Raw genomic sequence first — 18772 nt, forward strand, 5'->3', positions numbered from 1 at the left:
CCTATATGTATCACCTGATAGCAAAACAGCAACCAGAATCTTAGAAAAGTTTTCGATGAATCATTTGAGGACTCTCCATACATTTCAGTGGGACCCCTGGTGAGAACTGAGAGCAGTAGTCACTAGGTGACGTCTGGGACCAGGGCCAGCATCAGCACTTGGTCCATCAGGGCAAGTGCAGGGCCCCAAGATCCTTACTGGGCCCAATTGGCTGCTGATAACGGGCTCTATTTACTTACTGATTCCGGCTCATGCTTATGAGTCATTGTGATGCTTTAGACAATATTCTACGTTTTACGTTTATCACCTTCCTAAACATTGTTGTATACTCATATCCCTTCATGACAACACTATTACCATCACTACAGGAAAGACCATAATGGCTTTATTAGACAGCCTGATATTCAGGGCTTTTATCGGCAACAAGGTCACCTAAGAACATGCTTTTTGCTGATTATAGTGCTGTTGATCAGCTTACCAGTGACCAAATGTCATTTTACTATTTTACTGTTTATTGTGATTTTTTCCCCCCCTGTTTTAAGGCAAGTAATGCTAGTCTACAAGGTGTAGGTACTCATTTAAAAAAATATTTCGGACCAAAAGAATAAAAGAAAAGAGAATGCATATGTATGGCTATATAAACAAATAAATGTACATATACAGCCCTATGAAAAAGTTTGGACACCCCTATTAATCTTAATCATTTTTAGTTCTAAATATTTTGGTGTTTGCAACAGCCATTTCAGTTTGATATATCTAATAACTGATTGACACAGTAATATTTCAGGACTGAAATGAGGTTTATTGTACTAACAGAAAATGTGTAATATGCATTAAACCAAAATTTGACCGGTGCAAAAGTATGGGCACCTCAACAGAAAGGTGACATTAACCGGTTAAGGACCAGGCCCAAAAGTATGTTAAAGACCAGGCCTCTTTTTTCAAAACTGACATGTGTCAATTTAAATGGCAATAACTTTGAGACGCTTTAACTTACACAAATGAATTTGAGATTTTTTTCTCGTAACACATTATACTTCATGTTAGTGGTAAACACTAATCAATATTTTTGCATTTATTTATAAAAAAACTAGGAAATTTGATGGAAATTTGAAAAAAATTGCAATTTTCAAAATGTGAAATTCTCTGCTTTTCAGGCAGATAGTCATACCATCCAAATACATGAATAAATATTATCTCCCATATCTCTGCTTTATATTGGCATCATCTTTTGATTGTCTTTTAATTTATTTTGGACGTCACAAGGCTTACAAATGTAACAGCAATTTTCCAGATTTACAAGAAAATTCTCCAAACCAATTTTTTAGGGACCACTTCAGTTCTGAAAGTAATTATAAAGGCCTGTATAATAGAAACCCCCATAAATTACCCCATTTTCAAAACTGCACCCCTCAAATTATTCAAAACAGAATTTGGGATGTTTGTTAACCCTTTAAGCATTTCATAAGAATAAAAATAATATGGCAGTGAAATTTAGACATTTCATTTTTTTTCACTAATACATTCATTTAGACCCAAAATTAACACATTCACAAAGGGTTGAAGGAGAAAATGCATCTGACAGTTTATTGTGCAATTTCTCCCGTGCACAGAAATACCCCACATGTGGGTGTAAACTGATTTTTGGGCACACGGCAGTGCATGGAAGGGAAGGAGCGACACTGGGTGTTTGAACAGCAGATTTTGCTGGAATAATTTTCAGCGCCATGCCTTATTTGCAGAGACCCTAGAGTACCAAAACAATGGAAACCCCCCAAAAGTGACCCCATTTTAGAATCCACACCCCTCACAGAATTCATCAAGGGGTATAGTCAGCATTTAGACCCTACAGTTGTTTCACAGATTTTACTAACATTGGGATGTGTAAATGAAAAATTACTAAAATGTCACTTTATCTCCAAAGTTTTCATTTTCACAAGGGGTTAAAGGAGTAAAAGCCCCCCACAGTTTGTTAAACAATTTCTCCTGAACACGGCAATACCCCATGTGTGGCCATATTCTGCTGTATGGGTACATGGCGGGGCTCAGAATGGAAGGAGCGCTATTTGGCTTTTGGATGGCAGATTTTGCTGGAATAATTTTAGGTGCCATGTCGCATTAGCAGAGCCCCTAGAGTACCAATACAGTGGAAACCCCCTAAAAGTGACCCCATTTGGGAAACTACACCCCCCACAGAACATATTAAAGGGTAGAGTGAGCATTTTGACCCTACAGCTGTTTCACAGATTTTATTAACATTGGGCCATGAAAATGAAAAATTACTTTTTTTCCAACAAACTGTCAATTTAGCCCCAAATTTTTAATTTTCACAAGAGGATAAAGGAGAAAAAGCTCCCTAAAGTTCGTTACACAAATTCTGCTGAACACAGAAATGCCCCATATGTGGTCATAATCTGCTGTATGGGAACATGGCGGGGCTCAGAATGGAAAGAGGGCTATTTGGCTTTTGGAGGGCAGATTTTGCTGGAATATTTTTCAGGTCCCATGTCGCATTTGCAGAGCCCCTAAAGTACCAATACAGTGGAAACCCCCTATAAGTGACCCCATTTTGGAAACTACACCCCTCATAGAATTTGTCTAGGGGTAGAGTGAGTATTTTGGCCTCACAGGTGTTTCACAGATTTTATTAACATTGGGACGTGAAAATGAAAAATTACTTTTTTTCCCAATAAATCGTCCATTTAGCGCCATAGTTTTAATTTTGCAAATAGTTTAAGAATTAAAAGCCCCCCACAGTTTGTTACACAATTTCTTCTGAACACGGCAATACCCCATATGTGGCCAAAATCTGCTGTATGGGTACATGCTGGGGCTCAGAATGGAAAGAGCGCTATTTGGATTTTGGAGGGCAGATGTTGCTGGAATAGTTTTCAGGGGCCATGTCGCATTTGCAGAGCCCCTAAAGTATCAATACAATGGAAACCCCTCAAAAGTGACCCCATTTTAGAAACTACACCTGTCAAGGAATGTATCAAGGGGTATTATCATTTTGAGCCTAAAATGCTTCCCAAAAATTAATGTACAAAATGAAAATTGAAATTTTTAAAAATATGCCATTTCGGTGCCCAATACGTTGCACCCACTTTGTGTTGTCAGAGACCTGCACTCCTAAAACTATTAAGTGGGCCATCCCGGGGGTCAAAAAATTATATATGTGGGTGTAAACTGCTGCTTGGGCACACAGCAGGGCTCAGAAGGGAAGGACCACTGTGCGTTTTAGCTTTTGGGGTACAGATTTAGAGGGACCCTCTGGGCGCCATGATGTTTTTGCAGAGCCCTGGAGGTTCCAGTAAACTGGAATTCACCAAGAAGTGACCCCATTTTGTAGGGGCAATTTTAGGGTCTCTGCAAATGTGACATGGTGTCCAAAAACGAAGAATCTAAATCTGCACTCCAAAAGCACATATTGCTCCTTCACATCTGCACCCTGCTGGGTACCCAAATAGCAGTGTATGCCCACATGTATGACACTGGTGTACCCCGGATAACGTACTTAATGCCATATGTGGGTAGAAATGGCTGTTTTGGCACAGCCGGGGACAGAAGGGAAGGAGCGCTATTTTGGTTTTTGGAGCACAGTTTGGTTTTTGGACGTCATGCCACTTTTGCAAAGCCCCTGAATTGCCAATAAAGTGGAATCCGCAGACATGTCACCCTATTTTGGACACTACCCCACTGATGGGATTTATCAAGTGGTGTAGCGAGAATTTTTAACCCTTGAGTGTTGCATTTATTTAGTTTCCAGAAATGAAATCGCAACTGATAGAGAAGTTAAAAATGAAAATTTTACAGATTTGCCATTTCAGTGTGCAACATGTTGTGCCCGACTTATGTCAGCAGAGACACTCCAAAAACTGTTAAACGGGTATCCCAGGCACAACAGCTTTTAGAGCGTTCATCTCTGATACAAGCCAGGCATAACATATTACGCACTGAAAGGACGTATTCCTGGAAAAATGGTCATTTTCACCTCTCACAATCCACTACAGTTATAGTTATATATATAAAGTTATAGCAACACTTGGGGGTTAAAAATGCTGTCTGTACCCCTGGATAAATCCTTCAGGGGTGTAGTTTCCAAAATAAGGTAATTTATCAGGGGATTCCAAATTACTGGCGCTTCAGCTCTACAAAAGTGTCATGGCATCCAAAAACCAAACCGTCTGTTCTCCAAAAACCAAATGACCCTTCTTCCCTTCTGTGTCCGGCTGTGCCCTAATATCAGTTTATACCCACATATGACATTATGTCCGTTATCCGGGGTACACCAGTGTCATACATGTGTCATACATGTGTCATAAACTGCAGTTTGGACGTACAGCAGGGCGCAGAAGTGAAGGAGCGCTATGCGGCTTTTGGAGTACAGATTCAGATGTTTGGTATCTGGGCGCCATGTCATGTTTGTAGAGCCTGTAAGGTACCAGAAAACTGGATTCCATGGGGTACCAGGAGTGACCCCATTTTGAAAACTGCACCCCTCAAAGAATTTATCAGGGGGTGTAGTGAGTATTAGTATCCCGGACGTGACTGCACAGCGGATGGCGAAGAGGGAATGTATAAGCTGTGCGGAGGACATTGCAGACACCAAATTCCCTACTATGTCCCCGTAGCTCCTATGATTGGGGGAGTCACTCTGGGGGTCACTTTAGGGGTCACTTCTGGTGTCTGTTCCCTCATAAGCTGTAAATCTGGGGTGTCCCCTGATATCCGCTCACACAGCTTATATATTCCCTACATGAAGCACCCAGTTGTGTTCTAATAATTTGGCGATTTTTGAGGGTTTTTGTCTTCACATTGTGAGATGCTATATTTTCTTTATTTTTCTGGTGACGCAGCCATATAAGGGCTTATTCTTTGCGGGATGAGATGCATTTCGTAATGACACCATTTTTGGGTGTCTACATCTTATTGAATACATTTTATTAACCCTTTTTTGCTGGATTTAAAAAAAAAAAATCAATCCTGGCATTGAGTTTTACTTTTTTAATTTTACACCATGCAGCGTACAGTATAAGTAACATGTTCCCTTTATTCTGCGGGTCGGTACGGTTACGGCGATACCTCATTTATAGCATTTTTTTATGTGTTACTAGTTCTGCAGAGGAAAAACACATTTGGGGACATAAATCAATGTTTTTTGCATCGCATCTTCTAAGAGGCGTAACATTTTTATTTTTGACAGAGTTGGTTGAGGGCTTATTTTTTGCGGGACAACCTGCGCTTTTTATTGGTACTGTTGTCGGATGCATATGACTTTTTGATCACTTTTTATAGCATATTTTGTATGGTGAGATGGCGAAAAATCATTACTTCCGGCGAGTTTTTTCCGGGTTTTTTTTCCGGCGTTCGCCGTGTACATTAAATATTATTTCAGTTTTATTGCAAAGATTGTTACGGAAGCGACAATACCAAATATGCATTGTTTTTATTACTTTTTAGTTCTTTTTTTATATAATTCATTTTCTATTGAGAAAAAGGGATTTTTGGGCTTTATAACTTTATTAATTTTTTTCATACACTTCATTTTATTTTTTTTACATTTTTTTAACTTTTTCATGTGTCCATTTAGGACACTTCAATCAGCAATACTTTGCTGATATAGAATGCCATGTGAGACACAGCATGCAGGTGTCCCACATGGCATTCCGTAGCAGGATGTCAGGCTGTGTAGACGCACAGCCTGACATCAGAAGGTCCTGGCAGGATCACCAGGTATGTGGGGGCTCCGGGCAGTCTGGGGTCACTGGCCAGACCCCAGACTACCTTTTACTGCTATCGGCACCCTCCGATCTCGCCGCGGGGGGTGCCGATCAGCTTCAATTGTCGGCGGATGACTTTCGATCGCGCCGTGATGTTTCACGGCGCGATCGAAAGGGTTAAAACGTCCAGTCGGACTCAGTTCCGACTGGACGTTATTGAGGAAGGGGTTAGGTGTTAGTAACACCTAACCCCCGTCCTCCCCGCACCCCTCCCCCCGCGAAATAGGTACCTAAAGACAGGACGTATTTTTACAATAGTCCGGTCTTTAGGTTCCTGGACCGCAGGCCGTAAATTTACGTACGGCGGTCCTTAACCGGTTAATATTTAGTAGATCCTCCTTTTGCCTCTAGTCGCTTCCTGTAGCTTTTAATCAGTTCCTAGATCCTGGATGAAGGGATTTTGGACCATTCCTCTTTACAAAACAATTCAAGTTCAGTTAAGTTTGATGGTAGCTGAGCATGGACAGCCCGCTCTCAAATCATCCCACAGATGTTCAATGATATTCAGGTCTGCGCGGGACTGAATATCACAGTTATTAATCATTAATGCACGAGTGTTACTCAGCTCTAAAATAATAAATTACAGATAATTACAAACATCCATAAAATATATTAAATAATTTACAATTCATGTTAATTATAATGGACCGTATATCTTGCTGGAAACAACATCATAGAAGATCTCCAACGGAACAGAAACATCCTCGTTCCTCCACCAAAGAAAAGGACCAAGTCTTTGAACATAATCTTCATGATGTCTATGTTGAACATGGCAGTGTTACTAACTTGGTGTGGAACAAAACAAAGCACATGCAATAGGGTAATAGAGACATAGAAATAAGAAGTCTACAAGGAAACGAGGAAAAATAGGAAAATAGCAGTCCCAAGTGATCCATAAACAATTGTAAATGAGCACAAGCAGTAAACAGCAGAACTAGTTGCCACATTGATGCACCACATGTTTTGGATGAAAACCAGGCTGAAGAGTTTGCTGTATCTTTGATGATGAGAACCACGTGTATATTTCCATGTGAGCAGACAACTAAGGAGGCGATGGCTGGATCCAGCCACTCACATGATGGAAAAGCAGTGGTTTCAGTGACATAGATGAGGGTGGTTTAAAGAGTTGGGAGATTGGGAGAGGAGGAGGGCTTTAAATACTCTCCTCTTGGCTTTTGGCATCTCAGCCTTCACATAGGTGACTTGAGTGACCTCAGCGCTGTGAGTGAATCATACTTCGAACACAGATGGACAAAGCTACCTGCAAAATGAATGGGGCTCACACATACGTAAGTCAGAGCTACTATGGATCTAATTGATTTGCATGGGTATTTTTTGCATGTAAAGAAAGAAATACTTATGTGCTATATATTTTATTAGTAAACAATTTACAAACACTCAATTTATGTTATTATTATAGCAACTATACTATAGTATTTGTATCATTATTTTATTGTCATTAATAATATATAGACAAGAATAGAATAGTATTGGTCTACATAAATCATTATATTTGGCATATTATACATAGTGACTGCAGCGATTTCAGTAAATGATAATATTTGCATGTGGTATACAGTGAGTAGCAGCTGCACAGTTACACATATATAGGCATAACTGTATAGAGTCCTCAGTAAATAGACATAACCATATTTACTAGGCAAACAGAAATGGCAAGTACACTGATCTCATGAACTTTGTTTTAGAATATAGAATTACAGGTGCAAAATAAATGTCACAGTGGCCTGTCATACATGTGAATGTGTTTTGCATGTCTACATTTGGTAGAAAGATAGTCCTGTAACATTTCCTCTGCCTATCAACAGGTAAAATAAGGATATTGTAAGTAGCTATCACACACAGGCTATCAGAGGAAACAATGTTACTACTGTAAGAATATGCACAAAACATGTTTCTTTATGCTGTTCCCATGTGTTATCACACAGGCCATATTATAAATGCATTCTGTTAAAGAAGACCTCCAGCAGAAATATCACTTTTTATCGAGGCAACCCCAACATCGACTATGACACTCGCTTCTCTAAAATTCAGCATCCTGAATAGTCAGACTCCATTGTGAATTTTAGATTTCACCATGCTTTCTAATGCTTTCTATCTGCTTTGCTACCAATCCCATGATCCAAGTCTTAGGGTATGTTCACACAGAGGAAAAGGTCGCGTAAACCTTTTCCGCCATGTGAACATTCCACACAGCTAGCCGCGATGGGATACTGATGCAGCATCGGCATTCAGTCGCAGAATCCCGCTCCTGTTTAGGCCTGAATGAATGGACCTCAACAGATGCGTGTCTCGAGCCGTGGACGCCGTGGCTGATTCAGCCGTGGAATCCGCCGGAATATAGGTCATCTCACTCCTATTTTCCACTACTATCTAGTGGGGGGAAGAAAAGTGAGCGGTTGCCATTGAAGTCAATGGGAGCCATTTTTGCAGGCGGATTCCACGTCAATATCCGCCTGTAAAAAAACTCTGTGTGATCTAGCCCTTACATGAGTAGCTAGAGCCAGTGCCATCTCTGCCTGCTAAAAGAACAGTTTGATTATCCTTCCCTCTGGACTGTATTCTCCTAAATGAGCTAAGACACCAAAAGTATACAATTAATTTTACCATGTTATTTGTTGCCTGTATGAATGACACATGGATCCCCAAAGACTCAAGTAGATGTCGTGTGTAAAACTGAAGTTTGATTCACACTGCACACTATGTAACAACTCCATCATGATATTTAGAGATAGAAACAGCAATAGAAACCTGAATATGGAAATTCGCATACAAGCTCATTGTAATCATTAGCGTTAAACAGGCAAAGATTATTAGTTATTTGCAAAAAATATAATATTTTTATATCTAAAGATATTCTATCACTGCAGGATATTTTTCAGGATTATTGACAGTTTTCTTGCTGAAGAAATACATTCTTTTGGAATAATAATATTCACACATATTTGTGAGCTGTAGGAACAGTTTGCAGAATGGCCTGGCTGCCTCTGACTGTACAACATGGTTTTAATTAGGCTTTATTTTTAATTAGTGAGAGATGAGTATGGTTAGTAAGGATAATATTGCTTCCATTAAAATTGGGCTGAAGTGAAAAGCTTCATATTGTCCAAATGAGCAGTGCAAATATAATCCTGAAAGTAAAATTAAATATGATCTAATCTAGTACCATGGCAGCACGTTTCGTCTTTTTTGTAGTTTTCAACCTTACTTTTAGAAAGTGAGTGTCTGAATGCATAGAAGCTCAGTGCATTATTTCTTAGACTAGGTTCACACTATCGCTACCAAAGGACCCCTTGGACATCATTATAGTGGGGTTTCCGCTGGTCCTTGCAGGACTTTTTTTTTCTCTCCACCGATCTTAGGATGGACGGAGACTAGCGTTGATCAATCGGGATCGGAAAAAATCGGATCACGATCTGCGATCGAGCAAATTTCACGATTGGACCGGCTAGAAAGTGATCGGAAATCAGGTTTTGAAATCTCAAGATCGGCTCAACCCTAAAAGTGACTTTTCCCATAGAGAAGCATTGACTAGGGTTGAGCGATCGGGATCGGGAAAGATCGTATCCCAATCAGCGATCGAGCATTTCACGATCGAGATCGGGAACGGCTGGAAAATGATCAGAAATCGGGTTTTAAAATCGATCTTGAAATCTCAAGATGGACTCAACCCTATCCAACACATGTGGACCTAGCTTGAGAAAATAAATATTAACAGCTTCCTCTTTTACAAAGTCTTAAAAAATGATCTTCTTTACACAGGAGTCTAACTACATTGAAGAAAATACGAAAGACAACAGGCTCTCTTTGATCTTTACCCTAAAAGAAGAAGTTGGTGCACTGGCCAAGGTCCTGCGTATATTTGAGGTAAGGATACATGTGCTCTCGATCTTGTCCATGATGTTTCTATTACTCAGTATTGCACCCAGTTGCTGGTTGACAAATAGATTTACTGATTTTAATGCCAACTGATTACAGGAATAATGGATGATAAATGTGGATAATTTTATTAGTTGTGTAATGACAGTAACCTCTATTACAGAGTTGTCTGACCATTGTATAAGCAATGCTACCTCCGATGCCGCCCCTGCTACCTTTTGTGTCACCCCTCCACCTCATAGATTGTAAGCTCTTGTGAGCAAGGCCCTTGGTCCCATTGTGTGAAGTGACTATTTTCCTTGTAATGTATCTTTTTGTCTGTACTTAAACCCTACAAATTGTAGAGTGCTGCAGAATATGTTGGCGCTACATAAATAAAATAATAATAATAATAATAATTATTATTATTATTATTATTATTATTATTATTAAAGTTGTAGACAGAATTTTATTAATTGGCACACCTTTCTGTTAAGTTCAGTTTAGAGTAGAAATGAACAAAAGTGGAAAATACGTTTTCCTGATTTTCAGACTTCCTATTACAGACGCATACATCCCAAATATGGGATCAACTTTCAGCTCCTGTTATCTTATAGGCAGCAAAGGCAGCTTTGTAGTAGAAAATTAACCCAATGGCGAAATTCTGGGAAAGCAACCTTTCATATTCCACTTGTGCCTCTACTTAGCAGCTAAACAAGAGATCTGACACAACATTATGGCTTTTTTTTACAGTTATAGACAATTATAAACAGAAGTCACAAAATGCTAATGTGAACAGAGCCTTAGTTTTCCCTTTTGATTTAAAGAAATGTCTCATGCAGTCTTATTAATTAAATGGAAATCTGAAGAAGGTAAATAATGCTTTTGTTCTATTTTAACATGTTGTGTTTATACATGTACTTATATGGTTTTTATACTTAAAATTTCCGTGAGGGCTTCCATACTGGAAAAAAAAAACTACCTATTTATACTGCCCATATAAATCAGGGATACAATATGGCATCCCTCAGGTAACTATTAAATAGGCAGTACAGCAGGGTATGTGTGTGTTTTATAGGAATTACCTGACAGAGAAATACCATAGTGTATTACAGTCTCCAGGAAGTGGTAGGGTTCGGTTATAGGGAAGATGCATATGGAGCCATGTCTATAATATATATATATATATATATATATATATATATATATATATATATATATATATATATATATATCACTATCCCGGCTTATCTAGAGCCGTACAACAGATCTGTCATTATAGTTATCTCACTAAACTCCCCTATAAACAACATACCTTTCAGATCCATCATACTGTAGTTCCTCCTTAATTCCTGAGCCTATTCCAGACAATGCCCAACAGTTATATAAGAGATGTTCTGGATTTTCAGATTAAATCTTACCACATGTTCTTAACTCCTTCCTGGTGTCCTCAAGTCTTAAAATGAGTGAGTGCCATAACCATCAGGTCTTCCCTGCTTTACACAGCGGATATCTGGCCAGTCCTATCAAAATCAGCGGCTAAGCTTGATATACATCTAATGTGTATGGCAAGCTTATGTTGCCCTTTGCTAACACTTTTCCAGTCAATAAAACAAACCCGGCAAATGATCTGCATAAAACTGGAATTAACAACCTATCTTAGGGTAAGTTCACACGGAGTAAAATGGAGTGTATTTTGGAGTGTAATGTTACACGTGTAAAAAATTTACACGCGTATTTTGGAGTGTTTTTTTACACGTGGCGTTTACGGAGTGTTTACGGAGAGTTTTTTTGAGCGTTTACGGAAGCGTGTTTTTTTACACGCGTAAACGCTCCAAAAAACGCTCCGTAAACGCCACGTGTAAAAAAACGCTCCAAAATACGCGTGTAAATTTTTTTACACGTGTAAAATTACACTCCAAAATACACTCCATTTTACTCCGTGTGAACTTACCCTTAGGAGACCAGTGTGAAAATGGAAACATGTTAAGTAGAGATGAGCGAGTAGTACTAGCTGTTCGAAGTTAAGATTCGATGCAGAACCAGCGTTGATTGGCAGAATGCTATACATTGCCAATCAACGCTGGTTCTTCTCTTACCTTTAGAAGTCTTCTCCCTGCGCACTGCTCCCGCGTCCTCTTCCGGCTCTGCATTCACTCTGCCAGGCATCGGGCCTGGGCAGAGCCGACTGCGCATGTCCGATTGTAGTGTGGGCATGTGCGTCGGCTCTGCCCAGGCCTGATGCCTAGCAGAGTGAATTCAAGCGTGCCTTAAACGTGCACCGGAAGTCTCATGGAGCACTGTCTGCTATTCTCTGCTATGTGTAATGTGAGAGCAGGGAGATGAGACATCAGCAGTAGCAGCCTGTGCTGTACACATAGTAAACAGTGCTGATGAGACTTCCGGAGTGCTGGAGGCTAATTAGCATATGAATAAAAATGGTTTCATTCAAAAACTACTGAGGGGATTAACATGCAAAAGGTAGGCGTGGAATAGCCTTTCTAAAGCCTATGCATGTATATGCTTAGTTAAAAATTAGAGATGAGCGAACAGTGTTCTATCGAACACATGTTCGATCGGATATCACGCTGTTCGCCATGTTCGAATCGAATCGAACACCGTGTGGTAAAGTGCGCCATTACTCGATTCCCCTCCCACCTTCCCTGGCGCTTTTTTTTGCACAGATAACAGCGCAGGGGAGGTGGAACAGGAACTATGACAACGGGGGCATTGAAAAAAATCGGAAAAAGTCATTGGCTGCCGAAATCAGGTGACCCCCATTTTAGACGAATAGTGGATTTCAAATCCGGGTCATATGAGAATGTGAACTTTGTGACTATGAGACAGGGATAGCTGTACAGGCAGGGATAGCTAGGGATAACCTTTATTTATGTGGGAATGTTATTAAAAATAACTTTTTGGGGCTCTATCGGGTGTGTAATTGTGTTTTTTGTGAGATAAACTTTTTCCCATAGGAATGCATTGAGCAGCGTTGATTGGCCGAATGAGATACAGAAGACGTGCAGAGACTCACAGTGTTGAGCCAGTTCTGCTCAACTACACCATGTGCCGGTCGGCTCTGCTGTGCGAGCGTTGGCCAGCGTTGATTGGCCAGTATACAGAATCAGTATACAGAATCAGCAGAGTTGAGTGTGTGCCAGTCTCTGCACAGCAGTGGTGAGTGTGTGCACTCGCTCAGCTCGGCTGCATCACCACTGGCATTGGCCAGCGTTGATTGGCCAGTATACAGAATCAGTATACAGAATCAGCAGAGCTGAGTGTGTGCCGGTCTCTGCACAGCAGTGGTGAGTGTGTGCACTCGCTCAGCTCGGCTGCATCACCGCATACCCATAGGAATGCATTGGCCAGTCTCCAGCCAATCAGCACTGGCTCTGCCGGAGGAGGCGGAGTCTAAGGTCGGACCTGAATGGAGACTGGTGTGGAGCGATCTTAGACTCCGCCTCCTCCGGCAAAGCCAGCGCTGATTGGCCGAATTCTGAAGACTGGCCAATCAACGCTGGCCAATGCATTCCTATGGGAAAAAGTTAGCTTGCGAAAATCGCAAGCTGACAGGGATTTCCATGTAATAAAGTGACTTATATGCCCCCAGACATGCTTCCCCTGCTGTCCCAGTGTCATTCCAGGGTGTTGGTATCATTTCCTGGGGTGTCATAGTGGACTTGGTGACCCTCCTGAGACGGATTTGGGTTTCCCCCTTAACGAGTATATGTTCCCCATAGACTATAATGGGGTTCAAAACCCGTTCGAACAGTCGAACAGTGAATCGATTTCGAACTTCGAACATTTGGGTGTTCGCTCATCTCTATTAAAAATGACTTTTCCCAATGATAGAGTCCCTTTAAATCTGAATACCATGCTTTTCTATTCAGGATTTCGGGTTATATGATTACATTTTATTGTTGTCCCGATCAATTCCCTGTATACACATGACTTGCTGCTTTGGATTTTGTAATTATTTTGCTCTGCTGTTTATGTGTAATGAAGAACATCCCTTTAGAAGAAAGTCTGCAAACTGTTCAGTAAATGTTTGCTTTCTAACTCAAATATTTCTGAAGGACATATAAAAGGTTACTGTGATCCGTTATCTGCAGGACTCTCTGGTCTTGTGAGTGCAGGCAAAGGTAACTTCAAAGCAGATCTTGTCATTAAAATATTCTGCTCCAGCTGCACAAGTAAATGTTTAAGGCTGGAGAGAGTTTGTTGTTTTTTTTTGTTTTTTTTTTTTTTATGGTGCACATTTTCGTGCAGATACGTTTTCTTCCTTCTCAATCAACTCCTGGCTTTTGCTAAAAAATGCTGTAAAATCAGCACAAAAAACAATTTCATGTATTTTTTAGTCTAAACCTGGCCCACAAAAGATATTTACTGCATAGCTGCATTTCATTTGCACTTGTCCTTTCTTTACAATCAATGGCACAACAATTCTGAGCTCAAACGCTATCTTGTCAATGACGTGTCTAAAGACAGTTTAAAGTCATCTACAAGCAGTAAGAATATTTATATGATTCTCACTAGCTAACATTACTTTCCCCCACCTTTCTAGGTGATGGTATTAGAAATTTTCTTAAGTCGTAAAAGTCAACACTTTTTGTTTTGAATTTTAAAATGCACATCTTTGCAATTCTTGGGGTCAGAGTTGTAGCTAGGTCTTCCTCTATGAAAGACAAAGATTCATTTTGCTACCCTAGCCTTATAATGAAATGCCCTGGTAGTTGGACCTCACAACTGAGCAGCGGTACATTTTTGGCATGTCATTTTGGTGTTAATTCGTATACTTAGAATGCAATCTTTTAATTGTTTTTGTACTTAATGTACAATCCTATGTGGTGGCCATCACATTGTTTGTTGTTAATGCCTTTGTGATCTAGTTTTGAGTAAAACCTCAAAACCATGTGGCCATTAGCAATAAGCAATCGACTGACAATCCACGTATACTCACAGTACACAAGACTGTCCAATGTCTCAGCCACCTGGTGGCCACAACATGCCTTCCTGACAATCCATGTATACTGTGACAGTACACAAGACTATTCAATGTCTTAGCCACCTGGTGGCCACAACATGCCTTCCTGACAATCCACGTATACTGTGCCAGTACACAGACTGTTCAATGTTTCAGCCACCTTATGGCCACAACAGGTGGTTTGTCTTAAGGGATAACTGAGCTTGCCCCTGTAGCTGCAGTGACTCTAAACAAAGCAGGGGAGATTGCCCCTGCTGGAGCATTGTGTCCCTTTTATTCTGGCAGAGGTCCCGAGGATTAGACCATCATGGGTCAAACATTAGAGATCTTATGTTAAAAAGTACTTTTCAACTGCTCTTTGCATCATGTATTAGGCGCTGCTCCACTGATTCCAGCACAGTTGGATTTTTTTTCTAGTCCTCACTGTTCCTGAGCAATAAGTGCTGTTAGCTTTGGTAAGTGATATGCTGTTTAGGCTCTGTACTTTATGGTCAGATGGGGTGTGTAAGGCAGGAGTAAGAGGGGCGATTCTGAACCTTGATGGCTTCTGATTGCAGCTCTGACTTACACCCCCTTGACTACTCCTGTCTGACGCCACCCACTTGACAGAGTCATAGTTAGCATTCCACATGTAGCTAGATAAGCATACAGCATAATCACTCAAATGGAAATATGCCACCCAAACCCAGAGGACCCTATTATTTACCCAGGTTTTGCCTAGGACTAGGACAAATCAAATCCACTGCGGGTTGTGCCCTCTGTGGTTCACATACATGTCCATCTTAAAAATATTAGTCTTTTCATTTGTCGGTAGCAGCTTTCCCTACAAATTGAAACATTGTATTAAATATTCTACCCAGATGTTGTAATAAATGAATGGGAAGGATAAAACACTGTGTGTTTTTAGTTAATATACTTCATATGGTCTTGAACAGAGTCCAAGGCTTAAGCAATTTATTAGGGGAAGGTTTCCTTGGTTTACCAAAAATGTTAGTTTGAAGGCTATTACAAAACTGTAACTCTCTGCCCTATGAACGTTTAGAATGGATATCCACCCCCGCTCACGTATTTGTAAAATGGATAACTTCAAACATCATTTACTTTCTCCACCCTGGACATTTGTCAACATTATGATCAGCGCTTGTTTGCATAAAGACTCAACATGTTCTGATCTTTTTGCAATAGAGATTGTTTTGGATGAATATTCTGTTCACAGTTTAACTCGTATTTGTTACACAATCTGTTATGCTACCAATATCAAAGTGAAGTATTAAATAATATTTCATGTTAGCAATAAAAATAAAAGTGAAAATAATCCAACCTGAAATAAACAGAGACATGAGACATGATATTGCGGTCAAGACAACCTAAAAATCAGAAATCCTTACAGGGCCTGTTTTCTTGTATAGAAAGAGAAATATCATTTATGCCTAGTGAAGTGAAGTCACCTTGGCCATTTTAATTCTGATAGCATGGTGGCCCTCTATGAGAATGAAAGAGTAGCTTATATCTGTCTGAGCTTTCCCATGTGCAATTAAATAGTGAAGGGCTTATTTTATTTTGCAAAATAATGTTAATAAAAATGTAAGAAAAATCTGATTTATTCAATGATATATTCAATATATAAACTTATCCCCCTCATTCACAAGGCTCTATATAATGCTGCACCTCCCTACATTTCCTCCCTCATCTCTGTCTACTGCCAAATCCGTGCTCTCCGTTAACTCAATGACCTAACACTTACATCCTCCATTATCAGAACCTCCCACGCTCATATACAAGACTTCTCCCGAGCTGCACCACTTCTCTGGAATGCTCTACCCCAGACAATCAGAATAACTCCCAATTTCTACAGCTTCAAGCGCAAACTAAAGACACCTCTATTCAGACAGGCCTATCCCAATTCCTAATGTAAACCCTTCCGTACTGTAATTAGAATCGCTATAATGAATGCTCCTCTGTTCCTGCTCCCACATTAACCAACACGATATGATGCCGTTTCAGGCTAACTTTATATGTTCCAGGCACCATCCACATGTTAAAGGACACGACTGGTGATGGCTGATTCAGTTTTATGCTACCTCTTGTGTCACCCTCTATACCTCATAGATTGTAAGCTCTTGCGAGCAGGGCCCTCAGTCCTATTGTGTGAAGTGACTATTTCTTTGCAATGTATCTTTTTGTCTGTACTTGAACCCTACAAATTGTACAGCGCTGCGGAATATGTTGGTGTAATATAAATAAAATGTATTATTATTATTATTATTATTAATAATAATAATAATAATAATAATAATAATAATAATAATAATAATAATAATAATAATGTTGAGAGCACCACATCCACTTTCATGGGGAGTTTTTTTATTATCATTTTTGATGACATGGCCTCACTGTGTTTATTTACATTTCATATTTTAGGAGAGGGGTATTAGTCTGACCCACATAGAGTCCAGGCCTTCCCGGCTAAATAGAGATGAGTATCAGTTCTTCATTAATTTGGACAACAAAAGTACCTCGGCTCTGGATGAAATTGTGAGATGTCTGCGGCAAGACATAGGAGCTACTGTGCATGAACTGTCCCGAGACAAGAAGAAAGATTCTGGTAAGGGCTGGTAGTTTTACTTCTCTTATAAATGTTACTCACTGAATTTATGAGCAATTTCTGAGTATATAAACAATGTAAAAACAGTAAAATAATGATAATTTCCAATAGATATGATATCAGTCATACAATCTGATATTCCTAATGTAGAATTACCTTGTGGAAATTAAACTATAACATTACCAGTTGGTTCTAGTTATCCAAATATATCCATTAGGCTAGACAATGAAATAGGCACATAAAACATTTACAGTAAGTTGTGTGCCTTATACAGTTGTGAGAAAAACAAAGTATTTGCACTTTGAGTTGAGGTTTGAGCCTTGATTGGGCCATTGCATCCTCTTTGTTTCATTTCTTTTTTCAGCCATTTTGCTGTAGATTTGCTGGTGTGCTTGGGAAAATTGTTCTGTTGCGTGACCCAAGAAACAGAGTTTATGGTCGACTCAATGACTGTAAAGTGATGAGATCTTGTGGCTACAAAACAACCCGAAATCTTCACCCCTCTGCAACTGTGCTTGAAAGTTGATATGCGGTGTTTATGATGATATGCTGTGATCCCATGTTCTTTTCAGAACGGAGATGCTTCCTCCTGGAAATCCTTCCAAACAACCCATACTTCAATAATTTTCTTACTGTATTGTCATGAACTTGAGCATTTGAGATAGTGAGGCCTGTAGTGTCTTAGATGTAGCTCTCAGGTTTTTTGCAAGGTCTGGCCTTGGATTGAATTTCCTGGGCCACCTACTCCTCGGAAAATTGTAAACTATTCTGAATGTTTTTTACTTGTGAACAATGTTTCTTACTGTTGAATCATGGGCTTGGAATAGTGTTAACACATACCTGAATACTCCAAACCAGCAAACTGCCAAAACTTCTGCTTTTAAAGAAGTGGTCACACTTGCTAACAAAGGCATTTGATTATCAGCACCTGGCTTCTACTTACCCTCTTAGGCTAAGTTCACATGGGGGGTGGTGGGGCGAATTTTGGTACCGAGAGTGACACGGGGAGCCACGTCACTCTTGGGTCAAAACCCTCCTGCCACGACTGTTGCGGCTTCCGACAGTTGTGGCTTCCTCTTCTGGAGCAAGCTCAAATGAATGGGCTGACTCCGGAGGTTGCTGCTGCCAGGCGGACACTGCGGCTCAATGAGCCACGGAATCTGCCTGAAGAAAGGGTAGCCCACTTCTTTTTTTAATTTGTTATGTCCTGATACATACAACTATAGAATTCAAAGACTTCTATTTATTTATCTGTTCATTTCTATTTTAACATTGATGTCAATGGTGCCATCTTATCTTTCTATGGTTTTTAGTATGACTTGAGTGCTTGCAAATATGGCTTTATCAGCAATGATGTTTCATGTGCTGGTGACTGTTTATTACCTACTAGATTGAAAACTGGATTAGGAGGGTGGATGGGTGGAATACATTTGGGTTGGGGTGATTTGGATACTTATTTCCTATTATTTCAACAAAAATGATCAGATATTTAACACTACGCATAACACTACGAATACGACAGACAAC

The 18772-nt window shown here is 39.9% G+C and overlaps 1 protein-coding gene across 1 annotated transcript in view; it reads left to right on the forward strand.

Moving 5' to 3' along the window:
- The first annotated feature begins 7027 nt into the window (after positions 1-7027).
- The window catches only part of PAH (phenylalanine hydroxylase), a 30351-nt gene continuing 18606 nt past the window's right edge, over positions 7028-18772 (forward strand). The window contains exons 1-3 of the mRNA XM_075274562.1: positions 7028-7069; positions 9561-9665; positions 17062-17245. Of these exons, the coding sequence (XP_075130663.1) occupies positions 7028-7069; positions 9561-9665; positions 17062-17245 (331 nt within the window). The remainder of the gene's footprint in view (positions 7070-9560; positions 9666-17061; positions 17246-18772) is intronic.

This window comes from Leptodactylus fuscus, chromosome 5, assembly GCF_031893055.1.
Source record: "Leptodactylus fuscus isolate aLepFus1 chromosome 5, aLepFus1.hap2, whole genome shotgun sequence".
NCBI lineage: Eukaryota > Metazoa > Chordata > Amphibia > Anura > Leptodactylidae > Leptodactylus > Leptodactylus fuscus.